This window comes from Lissotriton vulgaris, unplaced genomic scaffold, assembly GCF_964263255.1.
Source record: "Lissotriton vulgaris unplaced genomic scaffold, aLisVul1.2 SCAFFOLD_1131, whole genome shotgun sequence".
In the NCBI taxonomy this organism is placed as follows: Eukaryota; Metazoa; Chordata; class Amphibia; order Caudata; family Salamandridae; genus Lissotriton; species Lissotriton vulgaris.
This window is the reverse complement of record NW_028251973.1, coordinates 673,387-691,126: the sequence shown is the minus strand read 5'-3', so window position 1 is coordinate 691,126 and position 17,740 is coordinate 673,387. Positions and strand designations below refer to the sequence as shown.

The following is a 17,740-nucleotide window of genomic DNA, read 5'->3' as shown; positions in this document are numbered from 1 at the left end:
GAATGGAACAGCGCAAGGTAGCTCCCAAAGGCGTCCCCCAACCATTTAAGACAACAAGAATATAGGACTGGATTGAAGTTGGTCCATTTTCTTCCCTAACCTGAGTGAAGTTTGGATAAAATCTACACACAAGGATAAAAGAAATATGAGCGGATGTATACGTGCTCAGAGAGACCTGTAAAACAAAACCAGGGAAGAACCAACCTGGATAAAATAAAGCTGTGAACGAGTCCTTGAAGAAGGTGCAAGATAATAAAGAGGCACCGAAACGCCGTGTCGACAATTTCGTTCCTATAGAAATCCTTTGACTAGTAAACTTGATGTTTTAATATCTGTATGAAACATTGCGAGAATAGCAATTTTTAAAGAATATTGTATGTTTTTTTAAATGTCTGAACCTCACGAAAAACGTTTGTGTATATGATTTTAATTGCATTAATATGTTATGTTCAAATTTTCTTTTTTTCAAATAAATGAATGAAAAATGTTTTTATAAAAATTGTTTCATGTTTTTTATGGTACCTTTGGGCCCTACTAGCATGAAGTTGTAAATTTGGTAACCGGTGTAACATCTTAATCCCTTCCAGTGATGTATACATCCCCTTGTGGGATTCTAACACCACCTATGATTCATTGAACTCAGGAGAAGGAACTCTGTTTTTTTAAGATTGTTGACCCAATCCTTTTCCTGCCAGAAAGGGTAGCTCCCTATACATAATTTTTTTTTATCACAAAGGGGGTTATGACATCTTCTTTCATACATGTGAGGAATAGTTCCTATATTCTTGACTTGTTAGGAGCAATAAAATAGCCAAAAGTAATACAGTCATCAAGTGCACTACCTATAAGGCTGGAAATAATTTAGTCAAACTGGGTGACAAATATGCTGACCAGGTGGCGAGATACTGTGCACTTAAGTAACAAATTCTGAGATCAAATGAGCAGATTGAAATACAGGAAACATATCAAAAGGAATGAAATTGAAGTTCGGATGATATTACAAAAAATGTAAATTGTTTCTTGTTGAACCAAATACAGACTTCATTGAGTGAGCCGAGGGAACTCCAGGAGGAGGTACCAAAAGATGAGAGACAGAAGTTGAAAAAACAGGATGCAAAATAAACTATAATCATGTTTGGGTTTCTCCGGAATACAAAGATGTACTTCCAGACAACATGTAGTGTTCTATGGCCTGTTTTTGCATGGTCAGGCACATGACATTTGGGCAGGGGTGCAATGACAATTTTTTAGGAAAGATTGGTGTAATCCAAAATTCACAAACGTTGCAGAAGTTCTCTTGCCACAGACATGTTATTTCTTTGAAAAATTATCAGAGAAAAATGATTGTGCTAATGAGTCAAATTGGCAAACCACAGGGCCCAGGCAGACTGCTTCGAGATGGCCTTTAGAACATTCTCGTGATTGGCTGCCCCTATTCTCTAAATGTGTTGAAGCCTACTCCACCTGGAGATCAGACAGCATGGTAATTGCAAACATCTGTTAAGGGAATGGACCTCTATTGAGACTGAATGTGAGGCTCATTTTAAAAATTAGATTCACTATTTAATCTCTACACCTCTCCAGATTAATCAAAGTTTCAATTGCGGTTATCATCCTCAAGCATCCATTCGTCTGAAATGGCCAGATGTTCCTCTTCTTGTTCTAATGAGGATTAGAAGTACCCCAGACAAAAAGACATGTTGCTCGTCCTATAAAGTACCTATGGACAGAACAATGAGATTGGCCCACATTACTTTAGCTACACTTGTGCCAATAACTGATGACACTACATTACTGCAAAGGTCTGGCTTATGTAGTGAAATATGTTTCTCATCAGGCAAGTTTGGCAACAGCACCAGCAAAAAAACTCATTGTCACCCACTGCAGTCAGGTGATTGGATTGTCGTGAAGAAGCATGTCCTCAAGAACTATTTTGAGGAATGGTGTCCTCATCAGGTTGCACTTGTGACTAACACTGCTGTGCAATATGCCGGAGTCTCGCAGAAGATCAACGCTGCTCATACGAGAAGAGTGAAAGCGGTGGATGAAAAGGTGATGACAACAACCACTAATTCACAGAGTCAATTTCAAGTTTGCAGCATGGATCCAAAGGTGGAGAACATAACGTTGAAACAGGTGAAGTTGATGAAAATGAAGGTGAAGATCCTGGTGAAGGTACGAGTAGCCAGTTTCAATTTGAGGCTCAGAGTGAAGAGCTCTTGGCAATAAATTACTGGCAGCAAGAAGAAGTAGTCTCTGATCCGTCCAGTGAAAGGCTCCATTTAAAAATTCAAGTCTCAAGAATCCTCAGAGGAAAAATGTGAAGAAAGAGAATTCCAAACAGTACGGTTCACCTGAACAGGCATATCTTGTGTCTGAAGAAGAAGAGCCTGATACAGTGATCTGCAGCCCAATAAACTGTTACCAATTGAAAATGAGTTGGAAGAATAAGAGCCACCTTGAACTTTTGAGAAATCCTAATAGAGGTGAATAAGTCTGAACATTGAAAACTAATCTAGATGAGGAAATAAACTTTGAGATTGAGTTTATGCACTGGAAAAAAAGAAAGTGAATCTGGTATTATTTTGAAAAAACAAAAACGTTTTCTTGAATTATCTTTCTGGAGTACCACTTTCTTTAAATGTATGTTTTGATGATGTAAAATTGTGAGTTGGTCTACTATTGTGTGTTTCGTTTCTCCAGTGGGTCTCCACAGAGGTTGAATTAGCTACAATACGAAATGAGGTTGAATCTTATACACTGGCACATAGAGAAAGTTTAGTAAGTGGATTTATTGATAATACATTTATAAAATTGTTAGGTGAAAATATTAACGTTATGGGGATTACGATTTGCATCATGTGTACTTTTTTTTCTTCTTCTGCAGTTGTCTAGTTTGAGTAAAGGGGGAGCATGTATTTATTAGGGAATATAATGAGTAAAGAGTTAAAAGTGATGAAGGATTGAGAAGATCAGAAGAAAATCAGAGATCAGAATAAGGTGGAAGAAGAATTTAAGGTTTTCAAATATGCATCCCATATTGAGAATGTAGTAAAAGAGAATGGGTGAATTGTGTATGGTGTGTTGTGAACCTACAGAAGTTAGGTCAATAGAATATTGGGTGAGAGTGAGCGTGAAAGAAGTGATATTGTTAGTGGTGATTTCCTTATTGGTGAACAACCAATATTTAGAGAGATCTATTATTTGTGTGGCAAGACTGCTTATTTCAACTGCCTTATACATGGGTGGGTCATGTTACTTAGCTATAGTGTTTCCCAGAGTCTATCATGTGAATGACATGAAGGATGCTGTTGGCAGAACCGAAGGGCCCATATCCTGCACCCCTTTCCATTGAAGGTTCTCAAGAAGGCAAACAACCAGCAAGCCATGAACACCTGGAACACAACAACACCTTGGACCCATCTCAATCCGAATTCCGGGCCAAACACAGCACCAAGACAGCCCTGATCACAGACACTGACAACATCAGGGCCCTTCTGGACCGTGGCAAAATAGCAGCCCTCAGACCTCATCCTCCAAGACCTGTCAGCCGCCTTCGACACCATCTCCCATCATATCTTTATCAACAGACTTCACCGGAATCCAGGGAGATGCCCTCAAATGGATCACCTCATACCAAACTGGAAGAACCCAGAGAACATAAGTAGATCATCTGTGGCGTCTCCCAAGGATTGTCCTTTAGGCCCACCCTCTTCAACACGTACATGACCCCACTGGCCAACACCATCAGATCATATGGAGTCCACATCATCTCCTATGCCGATGACTCCCTGCTCATTCTCTCGCTGTCAGAAGAACCCTCCATTACCAGAGTCAACTTTCACAGATGTCTATTGAACTTCGCCGACTGTATGAAGGACAACTGTCTCAAGCTCAGCTTGGGCAAGATGGAAGCAATCATCTTCGGGAACAACACCTCATCATGGAACAACGCATGGTGGCCTGTTGAACTCAGCCCCTCTACAGCCCGACAGACCATGCTGCAACCTCGTCATTATCTTGGAAAGAAAGCTGTCTAAGGAAAGACAGGTAAACACAGTGTCATCTGCCTGCTTCCACTCTCTATGCATGCTCCGCAAGATCTTGAGATGACTCCCACTCAACACCAGAAGGGCCTTAATATAGGTCATGTCACAAGTAGGCAGGACTACGGGAAAGCACTCTACGCAGGAATCACTGAATTCCTCCTTAAGAGACTGCAAATAATACAAAACTCAGCAGCAAGATTCCTCTTCAACCTCCTGAGACAGACACCACGCCTCACCTCAAGAACCTACATTGGCTCCATATCCAGTGGAGATGACAGCTCAAGATGTTAACCCACGCATACAAAGCCCTGCACAATGAAGGACCAGCATACATCAAACACATAAACTTCCACCAACCAACACCTATGTTCCGCTGCCCTCTTCCTCACAAACACCCCTTATCTGCCAAGGAAACAGCAGAGGACTCTCCTTCTCATACCTGGCGGCCAAAGCTTGTAACGACCTTCTCCTGCACCTCAAAACAGCCTCATCGCTCCTGGGTTTTAGGAAAGGAATCAAGACCTGGCGATTCAAATGAACAGAACACCACGAAGCAGTGGCTTGAGACCCTCATAGATGATTTGCTGCACTTTATAAATCCTGATTTATTGATTGATGATTGGTTTCAAGATAGTGAAGCTTCGTTTTGAACAGATAGTATTAGCTATAATAGGAGCTATGCTATCATCATAGACATGGCTGTGAATAATGTGAGGATTAGGAGATAAGGTATGCTTGTGGACCAGCTTGCTTCTAACACTGCCGAAGCCCTAAACCCGAATAATTCTGAGCTTATAGCAATGTGTGCAATGATAATGCAAAACCACTTAGAGCTAGATATCCTTATCACAAAGGAAGGCGGCGTTTGCAGGGCTTTGAAGGTTAAAGACTGGTGTAACTTCATTGTCAATAACAGCAGGTTTATTAAAGCATATTGCCAAACATCCCAAACATTTGTTGTGAAGACCAAGCTTTACAAGAGGATGGCTTGTGAGAAGCAGTAGGTTCCTGAGTTAGTGACATAGTAAAGGGATTCAGTAAGGTTAGTGAATGGATCAATAGTTTGGAAGGTAGTACGTTTAGGTCATTACAAACCCCTTAATTATTATGTTGATTTGTGTAATTATTCTGTGTCTGTTGTTAAAATTTGTTAAATGATGATTATACATTGTGGGTGTAAGGCAAAAAAGGTTAGTCTAATAGGAAACAACATGAGCTGGGGATGGAGGATGCCAGGGATCGGGCTTATAATCAACTGAAACTGATGATAGAATTGAATTGCAAGAAGCAGAAAGTGATGCTGACTGCATTAAAGCTGTTAGATTAATGTGAGTTTAGTGAATATAGGATAATTAGCGCGAGGAGGCAGTTAAAGCTTCTGTACATTTCAGAATTTTGTGCATTATTAACAACATGCAGAATGTGGATTTACTCTTGATTTTACATGAATACGCTGATATAGTACTAATGCGTTTGAAACTATTTTGTTATGAAATATAGAAGTGGGCTTTTCTGACTTATGTTAACTAGGCCTCAGTTTAGGGCCAAACACCATATTGTTCAATATGGATGCCTCCCCTTGTGCATTTCACTGTTCATTATTTCTGCCGCATGCAATCAAGCAGAGTCATGTTTGTTTATTTCCACTGACATTGTTCTTGCTGTTCCTTATAAAAAATAACCAGCCTAGTCATGATAATGTAATGCAACAAGGACTTTCCTTTAGCTTTATTGTACCCTATTCATGCATAATAATTTGCTGTTGTTCAGGTAACTACTTTATCCTGCCATCTCTGCATGACATTTGCATAGAGTATCAATATTCATGAAGGTGGATTTATTCTGCAGGTCTAGAATTCAATTATTGAGGCAGGCCTAATCTTATTTGGCTGTATTTTTACATGTTAGGAGGTGCCTTATCTAGGGGACAGGTTGCCTCATGAAACTGAGGTTCAATACTGTCTCAAATCCATCTACCTGTGGATGTGCATTTGAGGTATATTTTGAGTATAGAGTTTAAGGGGACCCCAACGCCCACAAAAGTTGCACTCCTATTCAGCTTGCTTTATATCGACACCCCGATGTCCTGCCCATTATAAACCACCTCTCTCAATCAATTACCATGTAATAATTCTGAATCTTAACCCATTGTGTAGCCTGGTCTCAAATGATGTTTCAATATTCAACTCAATATCATTCCCTTTATTTATATATTTATTTTTATTTATTTTATTTTTATTTTGAGAGTTTTATATAGCACTGGCTAGACCTGGAGGTATCAGAGCACTTTACATAAGGTTCCACAGAAATTACAAAATTACACCAGTTACACCAGTTACTGGAAAAACATTTCAAGATTGTAGAAGATTCAATAAATGGAGCTTAGAAGGGTACGGGGCTGGGGTAAAGGGGTAGGAGGTAGATATAATGGAGAGACAAAGGAGAGTCTGCCCAAAGTTCGGCCCAAAGTTCGACCGAGGGGGAGGTTCATAGCCCATCTCCTCTTTAGCTATCAGGTAGCTCCACCAGGCATCAGCCACGCATCTAGGTCTCAATGGGAAAACAATTAAAGAGCAAAGAGGAGGGATAAATGGAGCGTAAATGAGAAAGTGGGTGGAGTAAAGGGGTAGGAGGGATAATACAACGGAGAGACAAAGTAAGTTCTGTCCAAAGACCGGCTGGGTAGGTGACGGCTGAAGGGGTAGTCCACAGCCCATCTCCTCTTTAGCTATCAAGTAGCTCCACAGGGCATCGGTCAAAAAGCTAGGTCTCCACGGTGAGAGGGAGGTTCGCACATTCCTTATCCTGATGGGTAGGCCGAATGGGGGATCTGTTCGAGGACTGGCCGATGACTGTTTTTTCTAAGAGTAGTAGCACGATGTGGTAGGAACCACTGTGGCTGGGCCCCTCTTATCTCTGGGGGTCCCTCTTTGTGCTGCGGGGAAAGGACGCGTCCATAGAGAGCTGTCCCAGCCAGGTCCTTCTAAGCCCCTGAAATGGTAGTTCTCCTCGAAAGGACTCATAGCGGCCATCTTAGGGTCAGGCATGTGCTGGGTGTTTCTGTGTCTCACTGTGCCTGGGCCATCTGTTCCTCGTCTTAAGCCCTGTCAAGGTGCCTCAATGACTCTCTCCAGTCTCCCCTCCCCCTGCTGCGGGGGTGCCACCTGCGTGATCTCTCGTTACGGGGATCCCAGTCGCCATTTTGAAGTCAGGCAGGCCGAGACAAGAGCTTTCCCCCCCTCCCGGTTTTCGTTTTCCTTGCCCCCTTTCACTTGGCTGGCGGGAGCCCGCAGCTGACGTGACCCGAGGGGCCCCAACAACTACGGAGTTTGCTATGGGCCATCCAGGTATTTCCCGGTTACCCCCACTCACCGAAGCTTGAATCACTCCTCGTTTCCCAAAATGTGCTGCAGAGGGACTTTAATACAGCATTCCCTTCAATTAGAAGATCCTTGGCAGAGTGTTGGCCGCCATCTTGGGGTCAGGCACGGCCAGGCGTGGATCTGTTTAACTGCTTTTGCTAGCCTGAGGCCGGTTGACCGTTCCTGATAATGCTCGCACACCATGAGGCATGGAGCCACATGCCGCTCACAAAAGCTGTGTCAGAAGGGAAACGCACCCCTGGCCCGTTGAGCCGATCCACCTAAGAGTGGGGGTCTGGTGCGCTCCTCTCACCACCATAAGAAACGATGCTAACTAGGCAGATGCGCCATCTCCACACTTGCGGCGCCTTCGTGTAGATACCTTCACCGCCGCTGTGTCCAGGAACCGCTCGCCGCCATACTCTGGTGCAAGGACACCCACGTCGTCCCGCTCTATATCTTACTTCCACATATTAACGTGCTGTTTTTGAAAAACACTGTAGGCTAACTTCAGACAAAAATTATCACATAAATAAATCCTAATTAGCAAATGCTTATTCCAATTCTCCTCAACATGTTCCTACATGATATGTAGAATTACGGGGATGTTGTTTACCAAGGGGTTTTGTGTGACATCACCACCTTCCATGGTTTTCTTTCCCCTCCTGCAGCTGTCTATTCGGCTTTCAGTCAAAGCAGACAATCAGTGCTGTGGTGACAGGCTCACAGAGACCCCTGTCAGCCTGGCCTGGAAGGCCTTTATGATTTACTCACAGTGGGTAACAACGAGTTTTGTTGCCAACCAACTGTTGCAACATCATAGCAGAATATTCCACATTACAAGAATGTTATATAACCATGCAGTAATATCTACTGGTAGTCAATTCTGATTTAGCTTATATTTCCTTAACGATACTTGATGGTGGTACACCGTTTCATGCAATACAAAAACAGAAATGGATATTCTCATTTCCAACTATTTAACGTATTTTGGATGCTAAGAAGTCTGCTGCAGTATTTAGAAGCATGTCTTTTCATTTTTGTACAGCTAGGCGGCTGTTTATCAGTATAACGATTTTCTCAGAGTGGATAATTGGCCTCTAAAGGCTATAGTTGACCCAATTTACAACGTCGGAGCAGGTAATATATGGCAGTGGGAAGGCCAATATAGGTTTTAGGGCGGTTTTAGGGCATACTGGATGTCAGATCTCAGGATAGGCTCTCCTGTAGATGAGGGAAGCCTTCCATTTATTTTTTCCCTCTAATGAAGGAAGGGGCGAGATGGGACAGGAACGGGTCCACAGCCCCTGCCGCAGAGTCCATGGTAGGTTAACCAGCTGCAGAAACCACCAAGTAAAATTTGGCCATGTATTCCCATATCCAGTAATATCAAATGGGCAGAGGATACCACTCCAGCAGACTTGTAATTGGAGAATAGGTGTTGGGGTTTGGCCAATACTACAGGTTCTAGCAGCAAGTGATGGCAGCCCCGTCTGTAAGGTATTGCTTTTTGGATTGTAAACATCAACTTAAACTTACGTTAATGCTAGGGTGGTAAAATAGGACACCATTACTCGACAGCGTGACATACTTCTTCTTCCACTCCTTATTCAGAGAATTACCACTCCGTTTCAGCAAGAAGCTCTGCAGAAAAATGAAAAAAGTGGTTAATATATCAGTGTTTTTACCAAAGCACGTGTCTGACACCTTCTGGACTCACTATATAGGACAGGATTGTTTGTTAGGCCACGGTCTGCACAGGAAAGTTATGGCAGAGTTTAGTAGAGCTACCCATGTGCACTTTGGCTTGACTTTATGTTGCTTATGGGTAATTTCGAGTAGCTTACCCAGGGTGGCGTAGTATTCACATTGATTAGAAACAGAGATAACTATACAAAAGAGTTCCTGCATCACTCTGAACTTATCTATGTAATAAAACATGTAAGAAATCCTGAAAGTAAAAAATGAATCTCACACCTCACCTGCCAACTCACATGGTTCTACTATGTGACACACAATATCCGCTCCCATCACACGATCTCTCAGTGAGTAGCCAATATCACACGGTGGCAGGGAAAACGAGCTGAAAACCCATATAAATAGTGGTTTTCCACCTTGCTTTCTGAGGCTTTGAACTGCCCACGTACAATAAGGTGTGTCAAACCACCAAAGGGCATCAGCACAAGCCTCAGCAAGCTTTTTTGGGGGCAGAGGGGGCTTGCGTGTGGGTGAGGTTCAAAAGTGCCTTGTAGGTACTTTTCGGCACGAGGCCCGCCCCACCCCCTCCTCACACACTGAGATCATTCTGCAAGTTGGCAGGTATGGAATCTTGGGGTAAAATAACAGATATCAAGGAATGTAGTTAGGTTGATGATTAAACATGCCCAGAATTTAGAGGAACAATGGATTACCTCATCTTCCCTATCCCTCCTCACAGTTCTTACAGAATGCAGATGTGCCTCTCCCAGAGTCTTTGCAAACTCGATGTCCTGTACATTGTATATGTAAACTTTGGGCCTTAAGTAGCGATTTTTCGTTTGCCAAAACACTTTCGCAAATTGCGCACAAAAGGGCATATGTATCAAGCCCTTTTCCTGTTCGCAAACGGGCCGATTCTCAGAATTGGACCATCTGCGAATGAGAAAAGGCCTTTTGGGATGTATCATCCAAAAAGTGTATCGCAAATTAGAGAATCGCAAAATTTGAGATTCTCTATTTTGCTATTCCTTAAATGAAATGTATGAAGCACCTAAGTTGTGCAATTTCTCCCTAAGAAATCGCAAATTACCACCAACTTCAAGTTGGTGGTTATTTGTGATTTCTTTGAAAAATGCACTTTTTGGCATTTTTCAAAGTGGCAGGTGGCGCACATAAATGCCCTTAGGGCATGTATGTGCGCCGCATGCGCGCAAATGCTCATTTCAGGGGTGCATCAGGGTGTCCTTTGGACACCCTGGCACCCTTGAAAATGCATTCTCAATTTGCGATTCTCAAATTGCAAATCTCAAATTGAGAATGTCTTCACATTCATTCATATGGTCCTCCTGGCCCATAAGAATGAATGGGAAGGTATTCCTTAATTGCGATTCACAATTTGCTAATTGCAATTAAGGAATGCCAAGAAATTGCTAACTATTTGCAATTTTTTAAATACATCTCGTTTGCGATTATCAAATAGCGATTCTCAAAAAATCGCTATTTCAGACTCGCAAATAGAGTATTGAGATACATATGCCCCTAACTTACTTTTTGAAAATGGAAGGGGATTTTTTATTCAGTTCACAAGATTCCGAATTTTAGTGGGTCGCAATTTGACCTACCACATTGATGTTCATGAGGCAGGTGCAAATTACTGCCCACTATGATTAGCTAGAGTCACAGGCCTGGTGACCCGCTGGAGTCAGAAGACAACCATGTTTGTGATTGTTTCTGAATAAATTTCTTTTTTTCAAATGCTGCCCTAAAAGGGGAACGGAATGTAAACAAACATTTTTTAGGACTAGGCAGTGGTTGCATGGATCACTGCCTATTCCGGAAAAAAGGTTTTGTTGACATTCACAGAAGGAAAGGGTTCTCCTGGGTACCCTCTCCAGTTTACAAATGGCTGGCCATCAATTTTGAATTGATTGTAAATAATAATGTTTTGGAATCGGATTTTGGTCACAAAATATTAATACAATCCTTAGGAAACCGGTATATGGAAGGGACTCCCTTAACACACCCCTTCTAAATAGTGATTCCTTAAAGTTTACTGATCACATTAAATGATTCGGAAAACCTTTTTCCAGGTCATTAGTTAGGTTTAATACTTTACAAAAAGTGTTCAAGCAATCAAAAAACCTTAGATTTTCCAAATCTGAGGGTTTTTCGACAGTTAAAACACTTTGTACTTAAGGCCCATTTTCAAGCAGTCTTTCATCTGTGCCAACAAAGGCTGCAACTCCTCAATCATCTACATTCTGCACTCAATGTGAGCTGGACCAATATATAGAGAATTTACGTGCATGGCAGATAAATATCACACATTTATTCTTGATACTGAACTTCTACATGTGCATTTCAGTTTGTCGTGGGCTGAAGCGTTGATCTCACTCATGGGCTGGCATAGCTTGTTTTCTGGAACAGGGCTCTGGGGTGCACTCACTTTGTGGGGATGAGTTGCCTCTAAGAATATTAGCTGCAGCATGGTGTCTTATAAAGTTAGTTTAACACGTTTCGTGCTCATGACAAGCTGAGCTCGTCATGAGGCACAGTCGTGCTGTGTCAGCTCGTCATAACCGTTGCACCTCGCCCACGTGGGTATAATTCCCCTGCTGTGCTGAGCATTCCATTGGAACGGGCGTGGTCATGACGAGCTCATCTCGTCATGAGCACAGCGCCACCGTGCTGCATGACGAGCCGAGCACGTCATGAGCACCGCCTTCCCCCAGTACAGCAGGGGAATGAGCCCCGGGGTAGAGGGATTAATGGAAGTTTTCTATGTGTCATTCTGTTTACCTTAGGTCTGGAATGAGAACTTCGGAGCAGAAATTGTAGAGGTCACTTAAAGCTGATCCTCTCTGAAGATAAATGTTCCATTGTAAAATTAAATTCTTCAACATTGCAACTACTGCCATTGTACTTCTTTTTAGTCTCCCTTAAACAAATCCAGCGTTGTTCTAAGCACCACTTCTAAAAGTGAATGCACCACACCTCTGCCTTCTCATTGATTAAGACTATGTGCTTTTACTCGTCTCTCCTCTCTATATTGTACTTCCAACTCCCCACAGCAAAACTTGCTCAGAACTTGGACAGCCTGTTGTACCTGACGACCTGGTGCTGAGATGAGAATAGACAACCTGTCTCTTGTGAATATATTCAGGCCACTCAACTGGCTGTGTAAGGAGGGACCAGAAGTTTAAAACCCAGTGGTAAAATTCTATCTTAAATTCTGGCTTTGGGTTTCATAAAGCCATGCAATACATAATAATCTATTGATTGAGTGATTATAAATGTATATATAAAATTAACAATTGGTTCTGTTGGGTGTGTGCTATTTCTTCAAATTTTGGACTATTCAACAAACTATTCACCAAAAACAAGTTAAGCAAAAAGAAATCCAGATCCAAACCATATGGGGTATTTCAAAAGCTTTTTATAAATTGCATAATTTATAAATACCCTTGTTTCAATATTTGCAGGGTTGTTAAAGGCACACAGTGACACATAATATGTGAAGAAGATGACATTTTTTGCTCAGTGATATTGTGAAGGTGTAATATATACAAAGGTGATTGAAGGGAGAGGAGGGGAAAGGGAGTTGGCCAGAGATACAAGATATTTTTCAGGTAATTCTGCGGACTAAATGAATGAGCCTTATAGCAGCGTCCTAACACTGGTCCAAATATTATAATGTCGACGTTTCAACCCTGGATCTGCACTGTTGGAAGGTCAAAGCGGGTCTTCATCAGGACTTGATGAGGGGGTAACAGCCTGTTGATTATAATGATCAATGATCAGGTTTGGATTAGGAGGAGAAGTGCCAAATCATTTATGTAGCGCTGAAGGCGGTGAAAACACTTTCAAGGCTGTGGGTAGTAGTAAGAGCCTGTTGTTCCCTCCATTTGGTGGCTCTACAGAAGAAATGGGATTAAGATTACTATCCCATTCTCAATTTACCTCATGGATCAGGAATAATGGTGGTGGGTGGAAGACTCACCTCAACAGTGGATGCTGGTGAGTTAGCGTAAAGATCAACTAACAAGGTACTTCAATCAATGTTGTGGTAAAAATTCAAGACGTAGTCTGTAGGAAGAAGAATGTGTATTAATTATCTCAATCCCGGGATACAACTAATAGCACAGTAAGGTGGTTTCTCATGTGGCAGTCCGCTCACCTTTAAGATCATTTGTCTATATCCTTAGGCGCATGGGTGTTCTGATTTCATTAGCTGGGTCCGCGCTCGTAATCGAGGTAGCTGCGGCTTCGATGCGGGACCCGTTTAAACCTGCTCAGCGAGCTGGAGGATGCTTCGCCAGCAGGGACGCGGGGACTGGTTGCCAGGCAACCAGACCAGCGTAACTGATTCACGTCGTGTGGTGTAGCAGGAAGATCAGTGTTCGTGTTGGCTGTCTGCCAAGCGCAAAGCAAAGCATTTTGAAAGGTTTGTGGTGGTAATATTCACACTTTCTCATAAAGTACAATTATAAAAAACATGAAGTGTCATATATAAACACACTCCGCATCTAATTACTAGAGGATTGCAGAATGCCTTTGTAGCTCAGAAAAATTGACAGAATAACGGGCACGGTTCTGTGGCTTGCTTGGTCCTTGGTTACGAACAGGAGAGGGCATATGTTAACCCATTACAAAGCTATTCCCGCAAATATAGCATGGCTCAATCAAACTTTATGAAGCAGGGCTGGGATGATCAGAAGTTCGGTCTCCCATTCAAAGACAGTCAGGAATTCTTTAAGTTCAGATGCTCAGCCTAGTTTAGGAGGGATGAAGGTCATTTCATGCTGTAGGAAGAGATAGGGAGCAACAATTAGCACTAAGACAGAGGCTGCAGAGTCTCTTTGAAACAGGAAGTGCCTGCTAAAGGTGTTGGCTACAAAACTTAGTCCAGGCCAGGCATGCTTCTAAAAGAACAGTGGTGGCTTGAAGTGGTCAGAAGAACTAATTCAATTGCCACTCAGAAGCAACACTGGACTCTGGGACACATTCTACCAAATGTACCAAGAACAGAGAAGGCTGATTGCTCTAGTGAACAGAGTGGAGGATCTAATACAAAAGAAAATGATCAGCCTGATTTTTCCTCTGGGCCAACTTTTTTCCTATCCTGCTTCTTGTTTGCAAGCCTTCTGGAGACCACCATTGAGTGATGGTTTTGAAGAAGAATTACGTGCGCTTTTCTGTTCATTGAAAATGACAGCCATGCAGTGAACTGACTTCTTTTATCGAGCCACAGGTATTCCCTGGCCGCAGTTACCCTGCAAGATACATGTCTGTATGTCCCCTTCTTCATACCTTACAGCTCTTGAATTTTTAAGCAGGCACCCAATGTTTTCAATTTACCTTGCTTCCCTGCAGGGTGACATCCCCACTGTACATTTTTAACAAAATTTCAGTGGCGGGTTACACGCACTGCAGATGAATCAAGGTTGATCTAGGTATCATCCTCCAGAAAGTGGAAGAAAATTGTGTGGTCATTGTGCTCCATCCCACAACAAACTGATTTGGATTTCAATCGAGATATATCTAATCTCATTCCAGCCTAGACATTGATTTCCAAAGACAAGCTCACCCATACGCTGAAAGAAAAAAGGTTTTGTCGCAAGACATGAAAGACAAGCTTCAGTAACAGCTGGAGGATCTTTTTTCATATGCCCCAAGCTTCAGTTCGAGAATGGTCGTGTTACAGTGATCTACGGCAGGAGTTATTGTAGTACTTCCTTGGTTACATCTCAAACTGTTGATTCAATACCTTTAGCAATGGTGGTCTCTGGCCCTTAAGGGAGTAGCCCTACAGGCACTAATCTTACCGCAAGTATGGACGGCGATGGGCTGATAGCTTTCCTGGACTATCTGTGCATGAAAATAGACCTTTAGATTCCAGCTGCTCTTGCCATCATGGTGGGTGCCAGTTTCTGAAGAACAGGTATATGCTGGTCCGCCGCTGCATTCAGAACAATTGGTTGTTAGGAAAGGCACACCACTCTTGCAGTTGGATGTAGCTTGTAAAATCCTTTTAGTATAATGTACTCCTCTCACATTCTTTAGAGGGCAGTTCTGTTGTAAATAAACAATTGGATAGAAAACACAAACACCAGCCAACAGGGACAGACCCAGTCTAGATCTCTAGGGGCCCTTGCGAGGCAGAGGTACCTCCTGGCATAAAAACGCATCCCTACTGCATTACTGTAAAGTATATGTGGAGAATTGGGATAGGGCTGGGAGAATGACTGAGCTGCAGCTTTATATCATCAGTATACCTCTATTGTTATCTTCAGATAGTTTTGTGATTTCTCAACAACTTGGCACTCCATTCTTCAATGGGTTTTGGAGTACTGGAATTGCTATTTTCATGATTGTGTCATTGCATTGGTCAACATCAACAGCCGCCAGATTGAGTCTCAGAATTTGAAGCACAATTTCTATAGAGTAACATCAGGAGGGGTGCCTCTTTCTTCTGAGATACAGGGCTATTTATGGGGAAGCCAGGTCTATAGAGCCCTGTCTGGGCCTCACCAGTACTTTTTATTCAACACGTGTCTTTGGATCCAGGTTCTGCTTCATTGTGAATAAATCCTGTATTTTGCATACAAAGGTTTATTTCGAGACTTTCTTCTGTGATCAGGATTGCCACAAGGAGGGGGCTTTTGGCACGACAAAGGTTTCAGCATAGTAAAGGATGTGAACCCCTGCCCTGAGTGGCCAACTGTACTGATGTCTGGAGCCCTAATATGGATTTTTGTTGCCATAGGCAAACACGAATCATGGGGGTGTGTGCCATGACACAGGATTGTCTCACGCACTGCATTCTTGTTAGACTGGGAAGGGCGCCCAAAGGGCAACCCTTATAGTGGTGAAAGGCACCTGCCTTCACCAGGAGTTAAGCAGCACACATGTTGTGGAGGCAGCAGACTGTGTAGTGATCAGATGGAGTGAACGGTCATTTTAACCTGTTTCACTGTTGAGAGGCCTACGGGCTCACTCACTTTATAGTTCAGCTGCTGTGTGCTTAACTCACTCCTGGCCTACATCAAATTAGTGTGGACTGCAGTGCAGTGCAGATGTGGTGTATCTGCGCTGGGTGTATGTGTGCCTGGGAAGGGTGTAATACAGGGATAGTGCATTGTGTGCATGGTGTATGCATGTGCTGGGTGTATATGTGCCTATGAGTGGTACAGTACCTGAAGGATGTAGTGCTGTGCAGTGGTGAAGGAGACAAGCATTTGCTGTGTGGGTCTTTGTGCCTGTGAGTGGTACAATACATGAAGGGTACAATGCTTGCATGACAACTGCATATGATGTATGTGCGCTTGTAAGTTGAGCAGTACATGAAGGGTACAGTGCGCGCATTTTAAATGCAAGTATTGGACGTATGTGGGCCTGTGAGTGGTACAGTACATGAAGGACACAGTCCAATACAGTGTGTGTATGCTGAATACATACACTGGGTGTATGTGTACCTGTGAATGGTTCAATATGTGGCTGGCCCTGGGTTCCGATTTGGGAGCAAAGGCCTGCATGGTGAAACATGAAGAGGAGGCAGAGCATCCCCTCAGACAGGTTTGTGTATTGCTGCATTCCTGTAAGCTGGGTGAGACACACTGGGGAGGGGAGGACCAGGCATCCCCTGTTCACTTCAAAGTGTTCCCTTTGATTCTGTGAGAGGTTACAAGGAAGGGGCCTGGGCACATCTCAGGAAGGAGATGGGGCAAATATGAGAAACATAAAGAATAGGGCAGGGAGCCATAGGCTAATTGTTCGATTCACATATCACTGTAGCTGACATCAGGTGTGAACTATTGTAACCTCCATGGCCATGTGTTTGTGACAGACTGCTTTTCAAGTAGAAGACGGAGCAGAGGAGTGGACAATTCATAAGAAACAGAACCCCTGAAAAAAACATCAAAGACTCAGACTATAAATCACATTTGGTGTCTGGAGATGGACGATAAAAAGGGGAAGTTGGGATACCAAAAATCGTCAATCCAATCCAATCTGCTTGCCACGACCCGGAGGGACTACTAGAGAAAGACTGCCATGTGGACAGGGACTATAAACTGTGCGGGAGCGAAGCAGCAATCCCATATGCCAGGAGGGGCCGACGGAGAAAGACTTCCATGAGAATAGTAAACTCAGCCTTGTGAAGTAACGAAACAGCAACCCAGGAACGGCAGAAGTTGAGAGTATTAATGGGCTGTTTGGGCTGAAGTCCATGGACTTTGAGTTGCGATGACCCCTTATGCCAGAGGGGGTCACTGGGAGCACCAAGAACTAGAACTTTTTCTGCCCTGCTGGAGAATTGAGGACTCCGTGAGAGCACTGTGACCGAGGTGAGGGACCCAAGACAGGATCGTCGTAGCTACCCCCCATTTGGAGCTGAATGAACACTTAGCCCACAGAAGGAACCGTAGAAAGTCTACAGTTGCTTCAGGAGCACAACCACGAGTGAGAGACTCTGAACTCACAGAATACAGCTGCTCCTGCCACCTTATTTGAACTTGTCCGCAGGCGCTGCAAGTGCCTGCAAACGGGGTGTACTCAGGAACTGTGAACTGACACCTGCTGGTGCTAGTAAGGCTGGTTTCGGGCCTCTCAGCATTGGGAACACTTGGTGCG

At 43.2% G+C, this 17,740-nt stretch overlaps 1 protein-coding gene across 1 annotated transcript in view; it reads right to left on the bottom strand.

Annotated features, from left to right (window-relative positions):
- The window catches only part of LOC147662702 (uncharacterized), a gene marked incomplete at its 3' end in the record, with an annotated part of 546,487 nt that overhangs the window by 54,950 nt on the left and 473,797 nt on the right, over window positions 1–17,740 (bottom strand). The window contains exon 10 of the mRNA XM_086950963.1: window positions 8,951–9,055. Coding sequence (XP_086807089.1) covers window positions 8,951–9,055 — 105 coding nt within the window. The remainder of the gene's footprint in view (window positions 1–8,950; window positions 9,056–17,740) is intronic.